Raw genomic sequence first — 25,272 nt, 5'->3', positions numbered from 1 at the left:
TATGAAAACATGCTAAACATTATGCTCCCAACCTATAAATCCCCACGATTACAAGTCAAGTACTACAACAATAAAATATGATTTCTTACATTGCGTACAAACTAGTTTATTGCTCTGAAAATCTAAACAATGCTCCTGATGCTTATGAAGGATCCCCAACATCATCATAATACGTCGTCACTCCTTTCATATAGCCATGTGAAATGAAATGGGACAAGGGAAGCAACTTGCATGCATACATTGCACAACATAAAAACCACTTATAATATACTTGATCCCATGACAGCTATTATAACTTATACAACTTGCGCTCAACCTATATAACTACACCTTACAACGTCAAACTTCCACAGCTGCTAATCCTTTTGAAAAAGAGATAACACCAGGTCTGTATGTACAGAGAAGAGTTGTGTGTCCACAAACAGCTGTCATACGAAAGACGAAGAAAAAATTTATAGCATTTAGTACGCTAAACTTTCATTTGGTTAGGGAATAAAAAACAAACACATAAGCTGAACAACAGCATATTTTTCTAATATAGCAACATAACAAATTACAACCAACACAAACCTATAGAAAGTTAAACCAGCATACCTTCATAAATGGCCGATCGCGGCTAGGAAAAGACTCGATGAAACTTTCCTTCAAAAGCAATGATACCTGATGTTCAATGAAAGGGAGAGTAAGACAAATTGTAAAAAATGTGCTTCTAAGCTCTTCTTTTCAGTAAACCAATTTCAATGACCACATGCTTGACAACTCCAGATGTTATGGACAATGTATTCCTTAGAAAGAAGTGTATGTATGCACGTATTTCAAATAAACTTAAAAAAACAGCATTTCTGAGTATCCAAGGATGAATGATATATCTTGAAATTGAAATGAGTTTGTGTGTGAGGGGGGAAAGTAAACAAGAAACATGAATATAGTAAACTTTGAACAAACAATCAAGTAATGTTGTTAATGGGTTTGTGTTTCTTTTCTGGCCATATTGTGTGTGACATTGATGTGTGTGAATATGTATTGTGAATTGTGAGTTTGTGATAAGGAGGTAGCAGTGCAGCATTTAATCATTGGCTCGGTTTTAAAAGGTGATGGGCACACACAAGCAACAGAGTCCATTTTCGGATCGGAAAGCGCAAAAGCGGCGAGCTTTTCCTACGTGAGGCACACACGAAAAAAATTTATAAATTATTTATATAGTATTTATAACACAATAAATACCAAAAGACAATCATTAAGAGCCTCGTTTAAGTCCGGAATTGATCAAATTTGGTGTTTGAAATGAAACCCCCAAAAGATTGTTGGTCTCGTTGAGGAAGAAGAAAAAAAAAAATCAATCTTGTTGAGAAAGAATCGATAAGGAAAATTTTTTTTACTAATTAAGGAAAAAAAAAAATCTTCGTTGTGTACAAGAAGCTCGCGCTTTTTAGCGCCTAGACTTGATCCAAAAGAGCTCGCTTTCTATACACCCTGCACCTTAGGTACCAAAAAGTTCCAAGGCTTGCGGCTTTTTAAAACCAAGATCATTGGAAGCAACAGATTTTTTTATTGCAAGCATTCAAAGTAACTATTTCAGAGAATTAATTATAATCGTCTCCGCTAACCGTATATAGACAGCCATTTGGAACAGATATGAAACAAGGCACTTTACATTATATTACTAATAGATGAAATATGTATCCATATCTGGGGAGAAAGAAACCTTATCATCATTGGACTGAACATTTGTAATAGTATGAGAACGCAGGTTAGAGCAGAGTGAATCCAAGTAACATCGCAATACTCTGAGAAATCCCTTTGCAGCTTCCACCTGTGTTCAATAACAATCATGGCAAAGTTTATTTAAGTTCAGTGGATATCATAACCACAACCTTTTTTTAAATCCTTGAGAAAACTAAGATTATAGAGAATATTAAACAATATAAATGGGGAATCATCAGTGGCTCCAACAATCAAACAGAATCAACGGAGATATTAATATACCAACAAGCAAGGTTGCAAAAATCGCCACTTGAGTCGGATCGACCGGGGACCTTGGGCGAGTACTCAAACAAATCGAAGAGTATTTGGATTAAAGTCTTAATATTAAATACTAATTTTATTAGATAATATGTATAGATATAGACTAGAAGCATAAACATAATTGTTTATATAGAAAGATATATTTCTTCAAATACTTCAAACATATAAAAATTAGTTACAAGTTACTAATACTATGTAAATACATTTTTTTTATTACTTTGACTACCTTTGACCGATTTTCAAAAGTTTACCCCCTGACCAATTACCTAGTCCGATTATGCCTTGCTTGGATCGGCCGACCACCAATTTGCAAATATCGGCCGATTTGTCTGACTTTAACACCACCGCCAGCAATAGAATGTTGGTAACAAGTTCTCAGCATAAGCTAGGATATAAGAGACTACAAGCACGGGGTGTGTAATACCTGCACATCTGTGCAATCATAGACCGGTCGTCTTCTCCCTAAGTAACTTTCTCCCACAAGCTGAGCATGATATGGAGTCAAGGCAGCATATAACTCTTTGTACTGCGGAAAATGTGGTATTGATGATGATTTGACCTAATTAAGGAGAAAAAAGAAATTATTATGCAATACTCTATGGGTTGTAACTTCGACTTCATGAAAGATCCAGTGAAAATGAATAAAATCAAGGACACCAGATAAGATGCAAGATACTTGATAAACAATTGAAGGCATGACGGATTTGGCACTTCGATAAAAGATCATTAAATGTTCACCTGGTTCTTGTTTGTATCAACAAGTATTATGTTTCCTGACTTGGATTGTACTTCGGCAGTTTTGCTCTTCACACCAACCTGGTCCACATAATTTAGTTAGTCTAAAATCAAATAAAACAATGTATAAAGTAAAAAGTGTAGAAGAAAAGGGATATCTTTATACAACATAACGGTATCTTAACTTTTTCGCATGGTTTTTTGTGTTAGAAGGTGTGAGAAGAGATCAAATTGTTTAAACTTAGACCTTTACTTTGTGGTGTTGAAATCTTAAAACTTTGTTACACAAAATTAATTAACTAAAAACTTACTATAAAAGGAACAGGTGCATCCAAAAAGTCCAGCATGTCATTAGGCAAAACCTGAAGCAATTTAGATTGAACTTTAATTCCACAGATGCTGCTATTATAGCAGGTGTGCCTAAAAAACTTAAAAAAGATTCTTATACACGATACCGGCATAAAGAAGCTCTGCCACTGGTAGGGACGAATCAGAGGAATAATTGACAACACTGAAGCAGACAATATTCCCTGAGATGCAAAAAATGAGTTCAAGTACATAAAAAACTTATTAATCGACAAAGAAAGCACTTTCTAAATGATAAAATGCCAACATAATTAATTTATAAAGTAACCGCATTAAGGCAGATCCGCCGAATGCAATAATAACGTTAGATATTCCAGTACATTGCCCTAGGGATGGTATTCGGTACGGATCCGCACCGATAGAGAAATTTACCATAACTAAATGTAACTAAAACCAAGAACGGAATACCGAACTGAATTTCAAAATCGGTACCCATTCGGTACCGCTATCGGTACGGGAATTTCTGTATTATACCGACAAGTACCCATTCAATTTTACAACTTGGTTTTATGTATTGCTTAATCTGACAGTAGCATGAGTCATTCACGTACACTTCAAGAACAAACACGTATCAGTTCAGAATATCATATCATCATCATCATTCAATCAATGCAGATATCAATTTATATACAAAAAACATAAACTAAGATCGATTCTACAACAGAGAAATAAGTTACATATAATAATCTATAGTTATATAATATATAATAATTATGATTACTACTTGATATATGCCTTTTTTCTTCTTTTGGGTTGCATGTAAAAAGGGTGTTAAGCTATGGGTTCTTAGTTAGGATATTTGTGAAACTCGTTTTAGATTTATAATTTTATATACGTAGTTACTATTTTTAATACCCGTACGATGTACAGATTGATTATATATTTCGTAAGATAGACTTTAAAAAATATAAAATAATGATATCTGAACATGCTCCGCCACATTCATTTGTTCTCTCCAATGGTAGCCTAATAATGAGAAACATATAAGTATAGGTTAAGATCTAAAACTTAAGATATTGATATGGTATCACTTGATCCAAAGTCATAATTGTAAAAATATAGTTCATGTTGTTTTAGATTTTTCAACCACGTTTAGTTAGGTTATAACTTTCAATAAGAAAAATAAATAAATAAATAAATAAATAATAACAATAACAATAACAATAATAATAATATTAATAATAGTAAAATATAACTTCAAAGAATTAATATAATATTATTTACCAATATAATATGTTGTATGTGTTAATATAAATAAATTTTGCTTATATGTTATAATCATTTTTTTGTAAAATATGAATTACCATGAATTTATATTGGTGATGAAAATAAATAACTATGGTAACAATATATATATATATATATATATATATATATATATATTAAAAAATAAATTAATATAAGAGTTTTAGTTGGTATTTATAATAATTAACTATGGTGTCTAAAAATAAGATTTTTTTTGTACGTCAATATTAAAAGGACATGTCACTTGAATAAAGCGTCAAGTGTCTATCAAAAAATATATCAATCCTCTTCTAGTATACTCGTAGATAGTTTAGTTATACATACATACAGATATGTTGTGTATATATATATGAATATGAATAAATGCAGCCGAAGACTAAGAAGGGTTCTAGCGAGCAGGGAAAACTACCGAATACAATGAGTGATATATATATATATATATATACACGACTTTTTAGGCCGACCGCTACACTACATAGAAGCGATAGGACCACTCCTTATTTTAGGACCGTTAGGACCATGTAGAAATTGTAACTTACACATCATCATCATCAACACCGACCCCCACCATGATCATCTCCAACCACCACCTTGATCCTCCGGCGACGGCGACCACCGCCACCGCGACATGTGACTTACACATGTGTAAGTTGTATATAACTTACACAACATGTGTAAGTTGCGGTGGCGGTGGTCGCCGTCGCCGGAGGATCATGGTGGTGGTCGGAGATGATCATGGTGGTGGTGGTGGTGGTGGTGGTGGTCGGAGATGGTGAACAATGAATAATTAAGATTTGGTCCTAATGGTCCTAAAATAAGGAGCGATCCTAAAATAACTGATTCCATCCCAAAATACCGATCATGAATCCCCATCGTACCGAATCAGTACCAGTACCGGTTTGGTTCCGGATTTTTCGCTCATCCCTACATTGCACCCTTTACTGCTGGCTATCTGTTGTCTTGAGCCCATAGTGGCCCAAACAATTATGGGCAACAAAGAATTAGAGAAAAAGAGGGAAAGAGTCTAGCCAGCCCTAACCCTTATGAGCCCAGTTTGTTAGGGACTTGTCCAACAAATTCAGCAAAGGGATTAACCCTGATTGTGGTCTATAAATTAATCTGATGTACTTGTAAATTTTATCCCTTAATATAATACAAAACCCTAGTTACGCCTGTGGATTAGCTCACACGCATAGTGTGAGATACCACGTAAAATCCTGGTGTTCTTTGATTTCGGTTTTACTGTTTTGTGTGTGTGTTCTGAATTCCTAACAAATGTATGATCACGAAGAACACACCAACACAGCCGCCGCAAACCTTACCACCACAGCTACTCAGATTCTGTTTTGAATATTGTTGCTGCAATTTTCTGGTTTTTACACTTCTTTTCTGGTAATCCGTATAGATGATGTTCCAGGAGGGAAAAATTAGGATAGGGAAGTTTGATGGGCAGGATTTTGGATAGTGGAAGATGCAAGTTGAGGACTTGCTATGTCAGGAAGATCTTCCATGTTTGGCAGACAAGAAACTCAAGAATATAAAGATGAAGACTGGGCTGACCTAGACAGGAAAGCCCTAGCTGTCATCCGGTGCACACTGACTAAGAGTGTGGCTTTTGATATCGTGAAAGAGACTACTAAGTGGGATTACGAAAGCATTGTCAAACATGTATGAGAAGGTTAGTTAATACTCGCATGGGGGAAGTTGTGTCTGCTGTTACTCATATCAATGATTTCAATGCTGTTATATCCCGTTTACACTCGGTTAATATTGAATTTGATGATGAGGTATAGGCTTTGCTTCTTTTATCTTCGTTACCGGACCAGGAGGGGTCACATATTAGTGGTTGAGTTGGAAGTACTCTACTCAAGTTTGATGGAATTCGTGACTCTATCCTAGGTGAAGACACGAGGAGAAAGAGTACAGGTGAATCATCGAGTTCCAGTTCTTTGCTGAACACTGAAGAAAGAGGTAGAAAGAAAGAAAATACAATTACAGGGGAAGAACTAATTCAAAAGGCAGGAGAGGAAGTTCAAATCCAAGGAAAGACATACAATGTTGGAACTGTAATGAGTATGGGCACTTTATGAATCAGTGTACTAAATCACCCAAAGACAAAAAAGAGGTGAATGCTGCCACAACCTCATATTCAGATGATGCCTTGGTATGTTGTGTTGAAGACACAGTGGAGTCATGGATTATGGACTCACGAGCACCGTTTCATGCTATCTCAGACTCGAGAAAGATGTAGTATCTCATAAAGGGAACTTCGGAACTGTAAGTCTTGCTAATAACCAAACTTTGGATATTACATGGGTGGGTGACATTGATTTGAAAACCAACATGGGAACAATTTGGACATTGAAAGATGTCAGGGTGGTTCCCAAGTTGAGAAAAAAGTTAATTTCCATTAGGCAATTAGATAACCAGGGTTATGATGTTACATTCGGGAGAGGACAATGGAAGGTCGTCAAGGGTAGCATAGTAATTGCCAGGGGAAGGGAAAGGGGTAGTTGAAGTTTCTACAGGAGGTGCAAATGCAGTAACTAAAGGGGCAGGTCTATCCAAGTTGTGGCATCAACGGCTCGGTTACATGAGTTAAACAGGAATGAAGATGCTTGTTGCAAGAGGACTTTCTGATCTTAAAAAGATTGAAACTGAATTCTGTCAACCTTGTGTTTATGGTAAGAAAAAACGGGTATCCTTTGTGAAGACAGGGAAAGCACCAAAAGACGAGAAGCTAGAGCTTATTCATTCAGATGTGTTTGACCCAACACGTGTTGAATCCTTAAGGGGTTCCAGATATTATGTGACTTTCATAAACGACCCCACACGCAAAATATGGGTCTAACTTGAAGTATTTGACGTTTTTATGAAATGGAAAACTGTTGTTGAACTTGAAATTAATCTTAAGGTGAAGTGTTTGAAGTCAGGGGAATACATTAGCTCAAAGTTCACTAGCTATTGTGTTGAGCGCGGTATTCAGATGATAAAGACGGTTCCAGGCACTCCTCGGTAAAATGAAGTTGCGGAAAGGATGAACAGGACTTTAAATGAGAGAGCCAAAAGTATGAGAATAAATGCAGGGCTTCCAAAGATGTTATGAGAAAATGCAATGAAAACCACTGCCTATCTTATTAACTGAGGTCTCTCGTATGAAAGAAATTAGCAAGTTGAAGAAACAAATGTCCCGGGAATTTGAGATGAAAGACTCGGGTTCAGTCAAACAGGTACTAGGGATGAGCATCGACAGAAATAAAGATGGTTCTTTAACATTGTCCCAGGAGATATACATAAGGAAAGTGTTGGAGGGATTCAAGATAAATAATGAAAAGACCAATCCTAGAAATACTCCATTGGGAAGTCATTTAAAGCTTACCAAGGATTAGTCTCCTAAATCTTAAAAAGAAAGATCAAAGATGACTTAAGTTCCATACGCATCAGCGGTTGGGAGTCTCATGTATGTCATGCTTTGTACTCCACCAGATATTGCTCATGCCGTTAGAGTTGTTAATCGATTTAGGTTAGATCTAGGTAGAGAACATTGGCAAGCTGTCATAGATACTCAGATACTTGAAAGGTACATAAAAGATGGATTTATGTTTCAAAAGGAACAATGCTATTCTTGGAGGTTATACGGATGCTGATCTGGGTGGTTGTAAAGGGACGTTTAAAATCACTATAGGGTATGTTTTCACAGTCGAAGGAACAGCAGTGAGCTTGTTGTCGAGACTTCAGAAAAGTGTACCTTTATCAACAGCAGAAGCCGAGTACATGGATGTTGCTGAAGCAAGTACAGAGTTAGTATGGTTGAAGACTTTTCTTGAAGAATTGGGTAAAAAGCAAGCTAATTACTCACTGTATTGTGACAATGAGAATGCTGTAAAACTTGCTAAAAACCCAGTCTATTATGGCAAGACAAAGCACATTCGAGATGAGGTATCACTTCGTGAGAGGATTGATCAGTAATGGAACAATTAGCTTGAAAAACATCTTAGGTGCTGAGAATCCAGCAGATATGTTCACCAAACCTAAGGTGCTGGAAAAGCAGAAGTTTTGCATAACTTGAGCTGGTCTCCAGGAGTAATGTTAAGGAGACGGGGTAACTAGGGAGTGTAGAAGTTTAGGGGGATTTATCATCTACAGAAGAACAGCGAAGGGGTTGCAGTTTTGGTCCGAAGACACCAAGTGGGAGATTGCTGGCGATCTGTTGTCTTCAGCCCATAAAGGCCCAAACAATTGTGGACAGCAAAGAATTAGAGTAAAGGAGGGAAAGAGCCTGGCCACCCCTAACCCTTATGGGCCCAGTTTGTTAGAGACTTGTCCAACAGTTTAGCAAAGGGATTAACCCTAATTCTGGTTTATAAATTAATATGCTATACTTGTAAATTTTATCACTTAATGTAATACAAAACCCTAGTTACCCCCGTGGATCAGTTCACATGCATAGTGTGAGATACCACGTAAAATCCTTGTGTTCTTTGATTTCTGTTTTACTGTTTTGTGTGTTTGTGTTCTGAATTCCTAATATAAACTAGCAATCTGAATGACTAATATAACTAGCAAGCACAGATAAGCAACCTCAAAATAGAGTAATATGCAACCACATATAATATACGAACCAGATTAGAGCACACAAACACAATTTGCTTCTCCAGCAGAGCACCAGTAAATATTGTCAATACCTGTGTGAAGACATGGAAAAAGGGACATTGTTTATTGTCGAGAAGCACATTAAATTGCACAAGTATATATATAAGATGATGAAATTTCAATAAAAATAACAATACATGCTCAAGACGCAGGGACCCACATAACGATGAAATTGCCCATACTGATAAAACCGTTGCTTCCTCCTCCACAGCAAGTGCCCTGTGAGCCTAAAGTAAACAACACATAGAATACACTACACTTTAACGCAAAAGGTGACAACAGTAAAGCAATAGATGGATTTTGTATATTATTATAAAAAACATAGACATATTTTATGTACTGGCGCAAAAAAAGAAACTTGCCTCTGCCAGTTCAAAACTTGTGCTACATGACATCAAATCAACTGATGAGCCAGAAATGTGTAAAACTGTTTCATCTGGCCTCTGAAATTCCAAAGGATGAAGGTGATCCAGGGGGTGGAACTTGATTGTCGAGCCTCTAGGGGGGACACATAAATGATTATACTTGCATATAATCTGCAATGATCCATGGTTATTGGTCTGCAACAAAAAGATGAAGGGCTGAGAAATGAAATTTTTGTAACAGAAGTTGACAAAAATGCTGAAGGAACAATATATTAAACACATGAGAAAACCTTAGCCCAATCAAGAATCCCGTCATGCTTGTTATCTTCTTGACCGGAAAAAGATGCCTCTCCTGTCTCTGCTGAATCAATGTCGCTCCTAAAGTTCCGATCTTCACTGGGAGACCCCTGGAAACTGTATCAAGCAGCATATACAACTGAGTGAACATATTTTCAACAGGAAATGAATACACCGGTCAAGGAGTTTCAACAGCATATTTAACATAAACAATGCACGAAGATATCATACTGTTTGAGAACCAATTGTTAGAACTGAATCAAAAACCATCTAATGTGGGTTATACAGTGTGCATGAGATCGAGGGTAAACAAGATAATATATTATGGCATGTGACAAGTAATATTAAAGAGCATATATATATATATATAATGCTGCCTTTCCCTTCCTGGATCAATCTCTAAGTGAAAAAAGCAGAGTGTCATAGATGCCATGAGCATGATGGTACCTTGATGAAGAGTCAGAACTATCATACTGTTGATAACGAAGAAAGGGTAAGATTGCATCCGGTATGTGCTTTTGAGTAGGTTGTTTGTTGAAACCAATATCAATAATAAAACCATCACAACTTTTAGATGTTGCCTCAACAGCTACACATTCTTTCTTTAATGAAAGATGCTCGTCTATTGCTGTTTCAGTTATAGAACTGATCCTGCTTGATTGGACAGTTTCTGTGGTTACATTAAGCGTTTCCTGTGCTTCATATTCAGCCGAAACACCACTCATTTTGTCCTCTAGATATATTTCATTATCAAACGGTAATTCCAAATCTAAGTCGCTGATACTTTTTGTTAAACGTTCCAACCTTTCTTCAATGAAAATGCTACACCAAATTTAAACAAGATTATCTACAGCAGCAAGTCACAAAGAATGTTATTAATCTACAGGCAAATTTAGAAAGATCCGCGATAAGATTACCGGTATAAACTTAACAACCTAATCCTCATATATTAATTGCCCTCATATATGAATTGCCATGGTAACGATATAAAGTGCAAGAAAGCAGACTGAAACTCAAAAAAGGTGACCAAATGAAAAGATATGAGGTAAGAAACCAACTCGGTCTCTGATCACATTAAACTTGAAAACTTGGTTAGAGTTAGTCAGTTAGATACAGATACAGCAGATTGATGATAATCAAAGCACGGCAAGACCTTTATATTTATTAGACTAGCTAGACTTAAGACATTATGGAATGATAATAATCATTTAAAAGCTAACTTCAAAGTTGAATAGGTTTTATGCAATTTTATTATGTATGCTAAATTGCTGATAATGAAAATTATGTAAATGATACAAATTTCAACCTGCTTTCCTTTTAAAAAATGGCAACTGACTTTGTTTGCCCAGCGTACATATAAAAATCACAAAAAAGAAGTATTGAAATTTTAAGTGTTGATTATACAATACACATGATCCTTTTATTTAGCCAAAGCTACGGATGCAAACGTGATCATGAATAAAAGAATTTTTATCAATCCATATTTTATCAAACCTGTTCAACACGCCAAAATGCAGTTCAAAAAATGGAAGCCTGGAGAGAATGCAGTAACACCGGCGAGTTGTTAGAATATGCCGACTCGCAGACAAAAATTGTCCATCTCCCATCATAGAAATTAACCTAGAAGGTTGTTGCACCAACTCATCAACTAGAACACAGCAACCATACAAAATTGAATCATCTGCACCCTACAGCGTTAAATATCAAAATACATAACATAACTATGTGCATATGGATATTACCAATACATAGTTGAACATAGTGATTATACTTCCAAAAAATTATAAAACTTCTTGTGTTACCTGCAACCTGAATACGAAGGATTGATCATTTTGTTTAAGGTGCTCCTGAAAAGAAAAGTGACATGCATTAAGATGGTATATTAACAGAAATATTTGTTGCAAAGGCTTAAGCGTTAAAGTAACCATGATTATAAATATTATATTTACTTTTGTCAAATAAGAAGGCTTCTAACAATCACAAGTGAAGTTAGCTATCAAGATAAATTTGATCTTTATGAATGGAACAAACTTATATGAGATTGTAGTAAGCAAAAGTAAAAACTCAGGGTGAAGGCAAAAATTAGATATACCTGTCCAAGAAGTATTTCATTCAGTTCACTCATTGATGGCGTTCTCTCAACTGTGTGAACCTGAAATCACAAGTAGCATCATTTAACCACAAAGCTTGAAACCATATAATGACATACAAGCAAATACACAGACAAACAAGACAACAATCCGAAAATAGTCATCTAACAAATGGAAATTAGCTTTGAGAAACAAAAACAAATGCAAACTAAACTAGTCAAACTAAAGCAAGTTTTTATAAGGGACATGTTATATCTATAGAAAACGGTACATCATTGTAATACTGACAGCTAAAAAACACTATCATATTTGTTAAGAAAAAGCATCTACTATTGTAAGGACAAACAAACAAAAAGATACCAGACATAGGTGCGAGGAAGAACAACATATCCATTTATGTGCAAAATGAGAATTTAGAAAAGAAATGTCAGCAGCCTTTTAGAATATATAAGATCATTAAGCATTGCATATATTAATACAGATAAATTCTTTAATTTAACCAACATATGTATGTTATTGAAATTTCTATGGCCCAACCTCTAATCCACCAGGAAAGCAGAATGAAAGAAGATCCTTAGACCGTAGGGGAAGCTGTTTGTCCGGTGGATACACAAAAAGCACCTGAGTACACACCAATGATCAGAATATATGCTCCATAAAAATAGAAGAAGGTACAACTTTTCGCTTATTATATTTTAAGAAGCCTGGAGGAGCAGCACCTGAGGCTCGAGATTCGGTTCTACACGGAACTGATGCTGACCACTAAGTGCACTTCGCAGCCTCCCTGGACCTTCAGGTCTTCTACCAAAATACTGCCTCTGAAGTGCCTGAATGTCACTATTTGGATGCAATCCAACCACTACCATGCTCTCGAAGAGCCTCGATGGTTCTTTCAATATCCTCTGATGCTGAAATCATTTTGAAAATGATAAAACAATAACCGAGAATAAAAGATGGCTTTTATGTGAGTACAGGGGATCATTGACGACAAAAGATGATTGCAATATAGAGATTAAAGAAAGATGCTTAAAAATCATAATGAGTAAAGAACATACCAGGGCCTGCAACTGAAAGCTTGCCCATTGACGTTTTTGACTAGTTAATACTTCTGGATTATAGGTTCTGGTTTTGTCCTCAAGCGGAGGAGATAAGCCTTTCAATACTCTGAAAACCTGATTTTGGAACTTCTGAAGAGGGCTACCAGTGTCTCCTTTTGAGGAGAAAACGGCAGAGGGTCGTGGTGAAGTAACAACAGCTCCTCCTCCTCTGGAGACGTCATCGGTTGTTTGGACAAAGAAAGAAGCAGCCCAACTCTTGCTACTTGGCTCTTGTTGAATAACAATTCCTTTATCCATTGGTAGAATTCCCTTTTGACGCCTACAGAAAAATTATGATCATGATTTGTGAAATGAAAAGCTAGAAATAATGGTGCACTTTATATATATATATATATATATATATATATATATATATATCTAATATCTAATACTATATTATAAAGCATTTTGCCCCTTAAAAAAAGATGAATTGAACTACCCAAAATAACTCTATTCTTTATTCACTAATTTAAACATCTCTACCTAATATATCTGTAATAACCTTAAATCTCAACCATTCATTTTTTTCTCTCTCCTCAAATCTCAACCACTTATCTTTTCTTTCTCATCCATAAATCATTTTATTTCTCTAATTCATTCAAAAAAATTTATCTCAAAAACCGTATATCGATAACTTATAAAAATTGTAAAGGTGTTCTTAAAATTTCATGATCTTTCATTAGAGATGTCATTCGATATACTTTCGACGAATTTTTAAATCCGAAGGCAGAGCCCGTACGGCTAAGGCATTTGACTGTCATACTCTATGACTTGACCTATCACCCCCACCATCTCACCGCCGTAACGCGCAGGCACTATCTCTAGTATATATATATATATACACACACACAATCAACTACTAGTGGTGGGAAACAAACAAACACCACAAAAGTAAGTAGTGAAATTTGATAAATAAGAATGAAAATTCATACTATTTACACAACTTTTACAGCCGATTTTCAGTTTTTTACAAAGTTTTAACATAATTATACAAACAATACACAAAAAATTTTTGATCTTACACACATATATATAGTTAGTAAATAATTTTTATATATATAGTTGGGTCGACGTTGAAAGCAACTCAAAAGTGAAACATATAATATAATAATTATATATATATACACATATATGTAACGTAGTAATAAAGGGGGGGAAACAGATCAGTAAATAGGAATTATAATAATAAGATGAAAAAAGAGAGACTATTGAGATTAAACCTCGCCTGTGAATTAGCCTCTGCCTCCCTCTCTCTTTTCAGTTATGGACTTGTAATAATATAATAATAAGATCATGCTGCTGCTGCTGCTGCATCCATATCTCTCTCTCTCTGTGTGTCGTTATATGTTAGATGCACTTATCATCATCATCATTATTATCAATATTATTATATGCTGTTTTTTAGTTTAAGATAAAACACACACAAAAAAATATCAAATGAAGAAGAAGAAAAGAAAGTGGAAGGAGAGTTTCTTCCTTCAGGCGGCCATAACAAAGAAGGAGATTATTTTATTATTATTACTTTTTTTATTTATTTTATTAACACATCATGGATTAATAGGAACCCAAAATATTATGTGGGTTTTTACTCCTTTAGTTATAGTAAAACTGATATTACTAAATACATGCTCCAATGTATGTGCACCAATGTATGTGAGGTGGAAAACTTTTTATCAGCTTGAGTAAGGTTACTGTATCTTTTTCTTTTTCAAGTTTTCCACGAGAAAGAGAATAAAAAATGGGATAAATTCATATCCAATATATGTACAGTACTAGGTTAGTCTCGTGCAACAATATACCTTATATTCTATTGATTTCACGTAAATTATATATAGTACAAAAAACCGTATAGGTTGAGGTGAATGATAATGGATCATAAAATAGAAGTTTGTATGGATTGAAAAAAAATGTCAACAAAGTGGAAGATATTAAACCTTATTACAAAAAAAAAAGTTGTAAAGGTGAAAGGATTTAAATATAGAGTATACATAAACATAAATTGAGTTATAAGTTGGTCAGAACCTTTTTGAAGACAACACTTTTCGTGGTGTACGTAACGTTGCCCTCCTTGTCTTAAAAGAAAACCTTGATTGCTTTTTAACTAATAACACTTGTCTAAAATCACAAGAAAAAGTAAAACCTCCCAAAGATTCAAATGCTTTTGGGCGATTAGGGCTTCATCCTCGAATAATGAGTTTTTTATACGTATTAAATCGGCGGAATCATTATTGGGGCGAATGCAACAAAATGATGTTTCATAAACCTTTTTATTTGAGCTGAGTTGATCTTCCACCTTTGAGTAATAGGCTACTATCTCGCTTGAAGCAACATTCGACACAATTTCTCGCTTAGAAACGATTGAAGTAGCTAATGTGTTCTATTCAACTAACTTTTTTTTAAATTACCACCATAACCATACAGATTGAAACCACCTTCCATGTTTTTATTTGCAACATCGATTATGGTGTGATACATTGTTCATTATTCATTAGTTAAGACAAAATAATAGTTCTTGATGCTTGGTTCTTATTGATGCAACATTGATGATGCAGCACGTGGATTCCTTGAATCAATCTAAAGTTGCTAGAAGTTGAGTTGAGACCATTATTAACACCGCTTGGTGGAGTATATAACGAAACCGTAACGATGTGATTTTCTCACTAACGAAGAAGAGAGAAACTCTTCATTTTAACTCGATTGTTACTTATGATAAAACTAATAATACAAATTTATCCTTTATCAATGTTTCATTGTATTCTCAAATCTCAAATTCGTTATACAATTTGATCAACGATAGCTGATAGGTTTGTTAGCCATTTATTAATCTTTTGTTTATAAGGATGTTTTTATACCGTTCTAATTACTAAAACATTATTTTTAAATAAACTACGATATAATAGAGATATTTATAAAAATATATTAAAGTCAATAAGTATATTTGGCGTATGATGATTAAGTAAATATTTTTTTTTATAGAATGAATACTATATTGCATTGTATTATATATACAAGATGTTACTTTAGCCACATGATGGAATCTTGATTTCTCATGATTTCAGACATTTACCTATTAAGTATGTAAGCATACGTGCTATCACTTATGTTCTGTAGGAATATGCGAGTTCCAACTTTCAGCATACTGCACATCTTGAGTGTCACTGTTGAAGTTCGAGACATTAACATTTAACACTTATCGTTTTAAAAATAAATAAGTAAATAAAAAGTCTTTTAAAATTTGTTTTCAGCTTAATTAATTATGTTATCTTTCTTTTTATTATTAATATACGAAACTATAGTTAAATACTTAAATCTATCATTAAATTTAAGTTTAGTGAAAACTTCATTTCCTTTGAATTCAAAAGTTAACGTTCAAATCTTAATTGGACAAAATTTTATGGATTGACACATAAGATCTTAAAATATAAAGATTTATGTACGTAAAGAAAATACTTAGATTAGAAACTTTAAGAAAATAATATAAAATGATTACTACGTACTATTGCTACATTTATTTTGAAAGGTGAATTTCGCGTAAAAAGTTCGTGTCGTGATTCGACAGCGAGAGGTCTAGCATACGTTGTCTAAATCGGGTCCGCGCTAGAGAGCTCCCTCGAAGTAGAAATGTCTATTTCAAATACCCAATGGGGGAAAAACTTACTAATCCGCCCGAAGACACGACGATTAATAGGGGGTAAACCCTGTCCCCTTAGACTTGAACCTGGGTATACTCAAGCCAAGCCCTTATTTGCTACATAACTTTGAGAAATAAAATTATAATATCTCTATAATTTACTACGATGGTGGACTTGGTAATAGATAAGTGTGATTCTCCAAAAATTGAATAAAGCCTGGGAATATGATAATAAGAAAAGGTGGGTCAGTAAAATTTTAACATTAATTATGGTAGATCAACCGGTAAGGTGGTTTAAATATATCATTATCTGCATCGGTCGAATCTCGTGGACAACTTTTTTTCCTTCTAAGTTGAGACCATATAACTTTTATGCGAACGTGTGGGAGCTGAGGTGTCGAGCTCCTAGGATAAAACAGATATAAATGCGACACGTAGGAAAAAGATGACGTGGCGAATAAAGAGGTATGCCACATCATCACTTGGAGATAGAGAATTATATATAGAGGGAGAAGCCTTATACTTATCCGCTTACATTGTGCAGCCTCAACCATTACACAACCAGCCACAAAGTCAGTCATACCAGTTTGTGTGAAAGGCGATGACCCTGTCAAATCGATCAAGCCCTCCATCCCACGAGGCACGAGTAAAGTAATATATCAGTTGGGCGTATTGACTGTGGATGAGAGGAGAACTCCACAGTTTAAGCGTGCTCGGGCGTAAACAATGCCTTATGGGTGACCCTTCTAGGAAGTTTGCTCGAGCAACTAGAAAAAAAGCCGTGAGCCTACGGGAAAAGCGGACAATATTGTGTTGTGGTAAGGCAGAGTGTTATAATCGTCTTTTTGATGGGATCCCATCCAAGACCTGATTCAGTTATCATTAAACGATCCTATAACTTCCAATCCCTCTTCATTGAATCCCAATGGTTTTTAAGTTCTAGTTTAGAGTAAAGTTTTCCCTTCTGGTTTTGTAGCTTATTTCCTAAGTTCGTCATTCAACCTTATAAAAGTGACTACCAGGTTTGTTCTCATTTTTGAGTTCCTCAAGACACAGCTCAACCAATATTATATGGGTACCAGAATCCTAAACAGTTTTTCAAGTAACGAGCTTTGTAGATCTAACCTTACTTTTAACATTTTCATGGTTGTCCATTCCCTAGATAACATTAATATACACGATCCATTTGAACAATAACATCAACATGATCTTAAATTTTGTATCACTTTATGATAAAACAAATAGACAACAACACTGGTAATTGATGACTTTTTATATCACATTTGGTATAAAGTATACCTAATATAATACTACTCGTAAACAATCAAACATAAAATATAACAATAACATCAACATGATTTGTCATTTTGTATCTCTACAACTCTATTTTTAGACTCATATAAAAAATTATAATGGAGTATTTAAAGATTTTACCTATAAATCAATCTCACAGAGTAAAACAATAATCCCTAATTTTTATTTGTTTTTGATTTATTTGAATAAATATATAAGTTAATGATAATATAAAATAAGTATTAAGGACATTTACTTTCAGGGGGTGTTTGGTAGGATGAAATCATAAAGAATGGAATTACAAGTGAGAATGGAAATGTGGAGAAAAGGAATGCTCATGAATAATCGAAATCTATTCTCTTGTTTGGTGCAGAAGAAACATATACTGGAAATGAGAAGGATAATTATTCACATGTTTGGTTATGATAAAAAAAAAAGTAAGAATGGAAATAGAAGCTCATCATCGTAACTCATCTCCAAATAAAAAGTCATATACGAAAACATATGTTTTTCAATTAAAGTAATATATGAAACTTACACAGATGTTGTGCTAAAATCCAAAACTTTGATGATATGGGTCAATCACAAATAACAAAGTTAATCCATATTTTGAAATTTGCTTTTTCTTTAATAAAAAAAAGAAGAAAAAGGAAAAATGGTAAATCCATATTTACAAAAAGAGATCTAAGAGAGAAACATACATAGATAATCGAGTGTAACGAAAGAAAAAGGATATGCTGAAAGTATGAAAGTATATCAATCACTTGAATAATATTTGAAAAGAAGTGGAAATGTATCAATTATTTTTCAATTTTTGAAACCTAGAAAAAATCCTTGAACTGTAAATGAGGGTTGATTATTTTCATTTTATGGGAACATGTTAGTTGCACATGTTGTTAAATATTCATAACTCACAATTTTGTCTTTCACTGTGTATTCCCATGTAGAAAGGAGCCCTTCATAATATTATCATTCCATCCCTTTCTCTACTTTTTTGGTAGAATCAAATATGGGGAAAAGGAATGCATTTTGGGGACATCCTTTCCATTCTCTAACTCAAACAAACAAAGGAAGTGTTTCCTTTTCTCACCTTTCCTTTTCATCCTACCAAACACCCCCTTATTGATTTTTTCTTGAAGATCTTTGTTCATCGGTCAAAAGAAGAACAAAGGATAACTATCTCTTAAATGAATTAGATGATGATAAATTGTGGTGGAGACGTTGAATTTATAAGGGTATTTAGGTAAATAATAATGGAGGAGAACTAATATCATAAAGTGCATTTTCCTACCGTAAGGAGGGAGCCACTTTTTGATTTCCGCGTTTTCATCCCTCCAAAACGTAAGAAGCAATTTTCAATATACTTTAACCAAACACTCAAACTTGATTTTTTGTGATATCAAAGCACAATAATTAAAAAATCATGTCAAAAAATCGATCCCAAACACCCCCTTAGATTAAATCCTGGATATATTTCAACGGTTCAGATTAAGCCATGCCATATTATATTATCTTTGCTCTACCGGTAACATATACATATAAATATAATCTACGAATAATCAATAAATAAAATAAGCTATGGAAATTGGATTGAGATTCCCTCAAGTTTCCCCAACTTGACTAGTCAAGTTGGGAGGATCTTGACCCTTGATTGAAGGGCTAAATTAAATAAGTATCATTGAATCTTGACCCTTGATTTTCATCAAAAGGTCAAGATCATCCCCAACTTGACTAGTCAAGTTGGAGAAACTTGAGGGAATCCTTCTCCATGAAAATTGTGAATGAGTATCCTCTAAAGTTGCTTTCAACTTTACTAGTAAAGTTGAAAACATCTTGACCTTTGGATTGAAATCAAATGTCAAGATTCAAAGATCATCTTTGTATCTTGACCCTTGACTTTAATTCAAGGGTTAGGATCACCAACTTTACCAATAATTTTAGAGGATCTTCATCCGAAAATTGTACTTTCTGTTATAGTTCAATGGTTGGACAACAACTTTATATGTTGGAGGTATTGAGTTTAAGACATGGGAATACAATTTCAAGAAATTTCAAAATAAAGTCATGCAGAGGGGGCAAAAATTTATTCAACTAAAATTCGGAAGTTTAGTTAGAAATTTCTTCTCATAATAGGTTTTAAATGTAACGAAGTTTTCTAACGCAAACCCATAAGTTAGGTCCCCCGTTGTGAACAAAACATCAAAATTTTCTTTTTTTCCTTACATACATCTATGATTTTTATTTTTCTCCAAAGAAAATGGCACATGCGAATTATGATTGGATGTGATCTGAATGTGTTTTGTTTGAGAAAGTAGACTAGAGTCGACACCGGCCAACCGATTTCACACTTGTATATATAGATCCAAAATCATCAGTCTTATTGAACATATATTTTCACCCCCACCACCATCTCCTCCTCCTCCGATCCCAGCAAGCAAGCAATTTCAAATTAGTATAGTTATAGTAATAACTATTATTATTATTATATATCATGGGTGAAGTAGTAGTGGAAACGGCGAGGAGCGAAAAGAAGGCAAGTTTATTTTCACCATATAAGATGGGCAACTTCAATTTGTCACACAGGTCCCTCCTTCACTTACCACTAATAATTACTACCTACTTGTTGTTGTTTTGATTTGATATATATGCAGGAGCTATATGTATGTATAATTAATAAGCGACGTACTTATTTAATTAATTAATAATAATTATTATTATTAAAACAGGGTGGTTTTAGCTCCGATGACACGGTGCAGGGCGTTGAATGGGATACCGAATGATGCGATGGCGGAGTATTACAGACAACGATCAACTCCTGGTGGTTTCCTCATCACCGAAGGCACCATGATCTCTCCCACTGCCGCCGGGTATCCTTCCTTCCTTTCTCTTTCTCTCTCCCCAGGGTCTTTTTAGTCATTTCCTACCCTCCACTTACCCCATTACGAAGAGCATTATTATTATTTATAGCAACCAAATACTATTACGTCACTTGCTCTTTTATTTATTTATGATAAAATAATGCTTTTTAGAGCCCCACAATTATTAAAGTTATGGATGGATGGACGATCCTCCCACGGTGTCCCACCCATCACATAGAGAAGTAATAGAGAAAATTACATTTTTAGTCCTTCAAGTTGTTAGAATTTTCAGTTATTGCTCTTAAGTAAATTAGTTACAGAAAAAACCTTGAAGTTGGTCAAAATTTACACTTTTTACTTTGTGACTAACAGCCGTCTATTAGCTCCGTTAAGTGAGAGGCATATTCGTCAATTCACCATGATCCTTTCTTCTTATTCATCCAAACTCAAACACAAACCCAAATTTTGAAAGACGGCCGGAAAACGAAATGTTAACTGAAAAACACACACCGAGCGCGCACACACACAAACACAAACTTGACACACACACATCTCAGATCGGAAACAAGGGTTTTTGGATTCGGAATTGCTTGGGTCGGGATCGGTTTTGGCTAGATTTGGTTGGATTCGAAGTGCAATTGCTTTGTTTTGTCTTTCTTTTCGATTCAAACAAGTTTTCCCGGCGATTCAAGTTTTTCTGGCTAAGTGTAGATCGGATTTATTTTGGCTAGGGTTCGTTCGCGATTGATTTTTGAGTCCATTGCAACATGTTTTGGGGTTCTGATTCAAAGCTAACAAGAGATAAATCTAGATTTTAATTTTTCGATCGTGATTTTCAAATTTCCGTCCGTCGTGATTTCAGTTGACATTTCGTTTTCAGCAAAACCTGACGAATATGGTTTGTGTTCGAGTGTGAGAAGAAGGGATCATGGTGAAATAACGAATTTGTCATTCATTTAACGGACCTAATAGACGGTTGTTAGTCACAAAGTTAAAAGTGAAAAATTTAACCAACTTCAAGGTTTTTTCTGTAACTAATTCACTTAAGGGCAATAACTGAAAATCCGTCGACATTCATGTCAACAGTTACAACTTAAATAGAGAATGGGTAAAATACCTGCCAGGTGTGATGAGCTCGAGAAGTAATGGTCCACTCTCCTAGGGTTGTAAATCCGCCTCCGAGTTAGATAAGTTAACTCCCTGTTGTAATTTGCTAAATAAAAGGTAGTAAAACATCATTTTTAATTAGCAAAACATAGGAAAAGTACCAGCCATGTCATTACTTAACAAGTCTCTGTAATCCTCAAGTATAAAGCTTGGTAAATATGGTGCTGCACATATATGGAAGATAATCAAACCACCAAACACAAGAAATCAAAATAAAATAAAATGATAGAAACTAAGTTACTTGTCTTGGTTACTGTCACCAATCACCATGGGTGGATCATCCATCTTCATAATCTGAAATTGTTTTAACAATATATATATACTATTATGAAGTAATTCTATTATTAGAATTATTGCATAAGGTATTATCATATTTAATTGCTATTCCCTAATAAAAAAAAACTCCAACGACCTCATCTGTGATAGGGTATTTGTTTCATTGGTTTTCTGATTCTTATAGAAATACGACAGTATACATAGTTATCCATTCTTTGAATCCACCACCCTTGTTGCATTATAAGCATGCCTAATTTGGTGGGTTTTATATCTATCATTCAAAACCAAACTCGTTAACCAAAAATTTATTTAACCATGAAATTCATTGCATAATTCCCACACCCATCAACCAAACAGTTACACACATGCACAGCATTTTAAACGGCACAAAATGTCCTGGAACAATACAAATTACCTTAATGCCAAAATTTCTGTGGTAGAGCTGGCAATCAGCAGCTCCTCAGACCATTGTACCTAGCATATAACGATTAATTTCATTATTTTTCTTCACAGAATCTGCCAAAGTTAAAAGATTAAACTTAGAAAATCCAAAGAAAATGAAACTTAGAAAAGATAAGAAGAATATGAAACTTAGAAAACTCCAAGAAAAGAATCATAATTAAAATGGGTTGATTCAAATTATGTTTTATTTCTAACGGGTCAAAGTCAAACAGGCGTAATCAATAATTTATTAAAAAAAGGGAAATTTAGATAAACTTATGACTGGTGATAGTATCATTACAGATTGTAGAAGTAGTAAATGCACAAATGTCGTAAAATAATCAAAAATCGTGATACTAAAATCAATTCCCTTTTATATTACGAGGTCTTACAGTGATAATATCTGTATTGGTCAATATTGGAGAGCTTCAAAGGTATTTTTACAGCTAACTGCATAAGAAAAGGGGAGTCATTCGCCCTAGTTGAATAAAAGCTAATCTGAATATAAGAAGGGAACCTTATTCGTGGATTGATGATGGGTTAAACGTCTACTGACCACATGTGCTTTTAACTTCTATAACATGAAAAAAAGAATTTGCTCGAAAATGAGTGATTTGTTATTACCTGAACCAGTTGCCAGCTCATCTAAGTACTATATGTGAACAAAATTAAAAAATTTGTTATTAGTAATATCTTTAACCCTTAGTATATCTTTCAATACGTTATTAGTTTATTTTTTAATCATCAGCAACTATATATCTCGTCTATCCCTCGTTTACACAGGAACCACCACCATGAAATCATAATTTGTCAAAAACTTTAGAATCATATTAAACTATATATTTTGTTACTTTATGTGGATACCATGGAAGTGACTAACAGTAGCTTAAAACACTTATGTATGCTAGCTGTAGGAGTCTACATTATGAGTCGTATTGTAGTAGTTAACATTAAAACCGTGCTATATGAGTGAATGTTTCGACTAATATGTGGCCGGGCTCAGGTTCCCGCATGTACCAGGCATATTTAATAAGCAACAAACTGATGGTTGGAGGAACGTTGTTGATGCTGTTCACAAACAGGGCGCTGTGATATTTTGTCAATTATGGCATGTTGGCAGAGCATCCCACCAAGGTACTACTATACGTCCATCCAATTTATTACTCCATTACGTTTTCTACTTCAAGTCAATGCATGTGGCACAAATATATGGTGCTAGCCTGCTAGTGATTGCAAATCTAAATTTAATACAAAGCATATATATATATATATATGCATGTATTAAAGTTCTAATTAGATGCGGGCCTAGACAATCATTACTTCACACATATATATTATTTATGTTTGTCGCACAAACAAATTAACAGTTTATCAACCTGGTGGTGCCGCACCAATATCATCTACAAGCAAGCCCATATCAAAGAGGTGGAGGTTATTAATGCCAGATGCAACCTATAGTCCATATCCTGAGCCCCGGCCATTGGCAACGCACGAATTACCGGAGGTGGTGGAAGATTATCGTCTGGCAGCTGTTAATGCTATTGAAGCAGGTAGTTTTATTTTTCCTTCTTTTCTAGCTATATTTCTATGACGAAAATCAATCACGTATGTACACACGTTTGGTGTTTTAGACCCTCAACTTTTGAATTGGTTGCCCTTAGGCTAAAAGCCAGTTGATTATTGAAATGGGTTAATTGAATTTTTTTTTTTAGGGATAATTTCATCTTCTTCTATATTCTTATATATTATTTATGTTATAAAAAAAGGTTTTGACGGAATTGAGATTCACGGAGCCCATGGTTACCTACTTGACCAGTTCATGAAAGATGGTATCAATGACAGAAGAGATGAATACGGCGGATCATTAGCAAACCGCTGCAAGTTGTTGCTTCAGGTGGTACAAGCAGTAGTTGCAGCCATCGGTGCAGACCGAGTCGGTGTTAGAATCTCACCGGCAATCGATCACATGGATGCTGTGGACTCTGATCCACGCAGCCTAGGCCTGGCCGTTATCGAAAGGCTGAACAAACTCCAATTCGAGTCGGGATCAAAACTAGGTTATCTTCATATGACTCAGCCACGTTACACGGCATATGGTCAGACAGAGACAGGAACCTATGGAAGTGAGGAAGCAATGGCCGAGCTGATGAAAACGTGGAGAGGAGCTTATGTGGGTACTTTCATTTGCAGCGGTGGCTACACTAGAGAGCTTGGGGTTCGAGCTGTGGCTGAAGGGGATGCTGATTTGGTGGCTTATGGTCGTCTTTTCATTTCAAATCCAGACCTAGTTTTAAGACTGAAGCTTAATGCCCCCTTAAGTAGGTATGTAAGGGCAACTTTCTATACTCATGACCCAGCTATAGGCTACACTGATTACCCTTCCCTTGGGAACGAACCAGTGTCACGCCTATAGTTTACTAGCTGGTTATTATCAAATATAAGTAGCTTAATTATTATATATGTTGTGCTTTATAAAAGATAAATAAATTTGTTGATCGTTTGCATACGTACCATTGTTAGTAACTTAATATAGTATTATTATTAGTATTATTTTTCTTTAGGAGGGGATGCTCGTTTGAAAGTTTATGTAATACACCACCATATATGCTTTAAATTATGATGATTAATGTTAAGAAGTTATATTTTCGTACTATACGTATGTGTATGTTTCCCTCCTAGTTAAGCAAAGCTGATAAGACTTGGACTATTTTACATTTTAACAATGAGGTACCT

At 34.7% G+C, this 25,272-nt stretch overlaps 2 protein-coding genes across 3 annotated transcripts; one reads left to right on the top strand and one right to left on the bottom strand.

The window, feature by feature from the left end:
* On the bottom strand, window positions 1–21,791 carry LOC122595698. 2 transcript variants are annotated; one of them, XM_043768122.1, is made up of 20 exons: window positions 21,773–21,791; window positions 14,094–14,203; window positions 12,832–13,153; window positions 12,496–12,684; window positions 12,314–12,397; window positions 11,779–11,838; window positions 11,489–11,533; window positions 11,181–11,374; window positions 10,134–10,508; window positions 9,680–9,803; window positions 9,387–9,584; window positions 9,162–9,251; window positions 8,994–9,056; window positions 3,216–3,290; window positions 3,072–3,122; window positions 2,764–2,841; window positions 2,450–2,584; window positions 1,706–1,813; window positions 595–660; window positions 1–425 (listed from the first exon to the last, which is right to left on the bottom strand). In XM_043768122.1, exons 3-20 carry the CDS (start codon window positions 13,129–13,131, stop codon window positions 357–359), a joined length of 2,304 nt encoding a protein of 767 aa, XP_043624057.1. In that variant the 5' UTR covers window positions 13,132–13,153; window positions 14,094–14,203; window positions 21,773–21,791; the 3' UTR covers window positions 1–356. The 2 variants fall into 2 exon arrangements, with proteins under 2 accessions (XP_043624057.1, XP_043624056.1); XM_043768121.1 differs by lacking the exon at window positions 21,773–21,791 and having other exon boundaries at window positions 14,094–14,357.
* LOC122595699 (artemisinic aldehyde Delta(11(13)) reductase) lies at window positions 20,057–25,045 on the top strand. Its single transcript, XM_043768124.1, has 5 exons — window positions 20,057–20,380; window positions 20,524–20,664; window positions 23,543–23,673; window positions 23,907–24,089; window positions 24,306–25,045. Exons 1-5 carry the CDS (start codon window positions 20,289–20,291, stop codon window positions 24,950–24,952), a joined length of 1,194 nt encoding a protein of 397 aa, XP_043624059.1. The 5' UTR covers window positions 20,057–20,288; the 3' UTR covers window positions 24,953–25,045.
* The last annotated feature ends 227 nt before the right edge of the window (window positions 25,046–25,272 follow it).

This window comes from Erigeron canadensis, chromosome 4 (assembly GCF_010389155.1).
Source record: "Erigeron canadensis isolate Cc75 chromosome 4, C_canadensis_v1, whole genome shotgun sequence".
Classification (NCBI taxonomy): domain Eukaryota; kingdom Viridiplantae; phylum Streptophyta; class Magnoliopsida; order Asterales; family Asteraceae; genus Erigeron; species Erigeron canadensis.
This window is presented reverse-complemented; position numbering and strand designations above follow the sequence as displayed.

Coding starts and splice junctions, on each gene's coding strand:
- LOC122595699 (XM_043768124.1), top strand. CDS start 20,289: ATGGGTGAAGTAGTAGTGGAAACGGCGAGGAGCGAAAAGAAGGCAAGT. Junction 20,381..20,523: donor AACTTCAATTTGTCACACAG/GTCCCTCCTTCA, acceptor TTATTAAAACAG/GGTGGTTTTAGCTCCGATGA. Junction 23,674..23,906: donor TGGCAGAGCATCCCACCAAG/GTACTACTATAC, acceptor ACAAATTAACAG/TTTATCAACCTGGTGGTGCC.
- LOC122595698 (XM_043768122.1), bottom strand. CDS start 13,131: ATGGATAAAGGAATTGTTATTCAACAAGAGCCAAGTAGCAAGAGTTGG. Junction 11,534..11,778: donor ATGAAATACTTCTTGGACAG/GTATATCTAATT, acceptor TTTTCTTTTCAG/GAGCACCTTAAACAAAATGA. Junction 9,804..10,133: donor AGTTCTGACTCTTCATCAAG/GTACCATCATGC, acceptor TGCTTGATACAG/TTTCCAGGGGTCTCCCAGTG.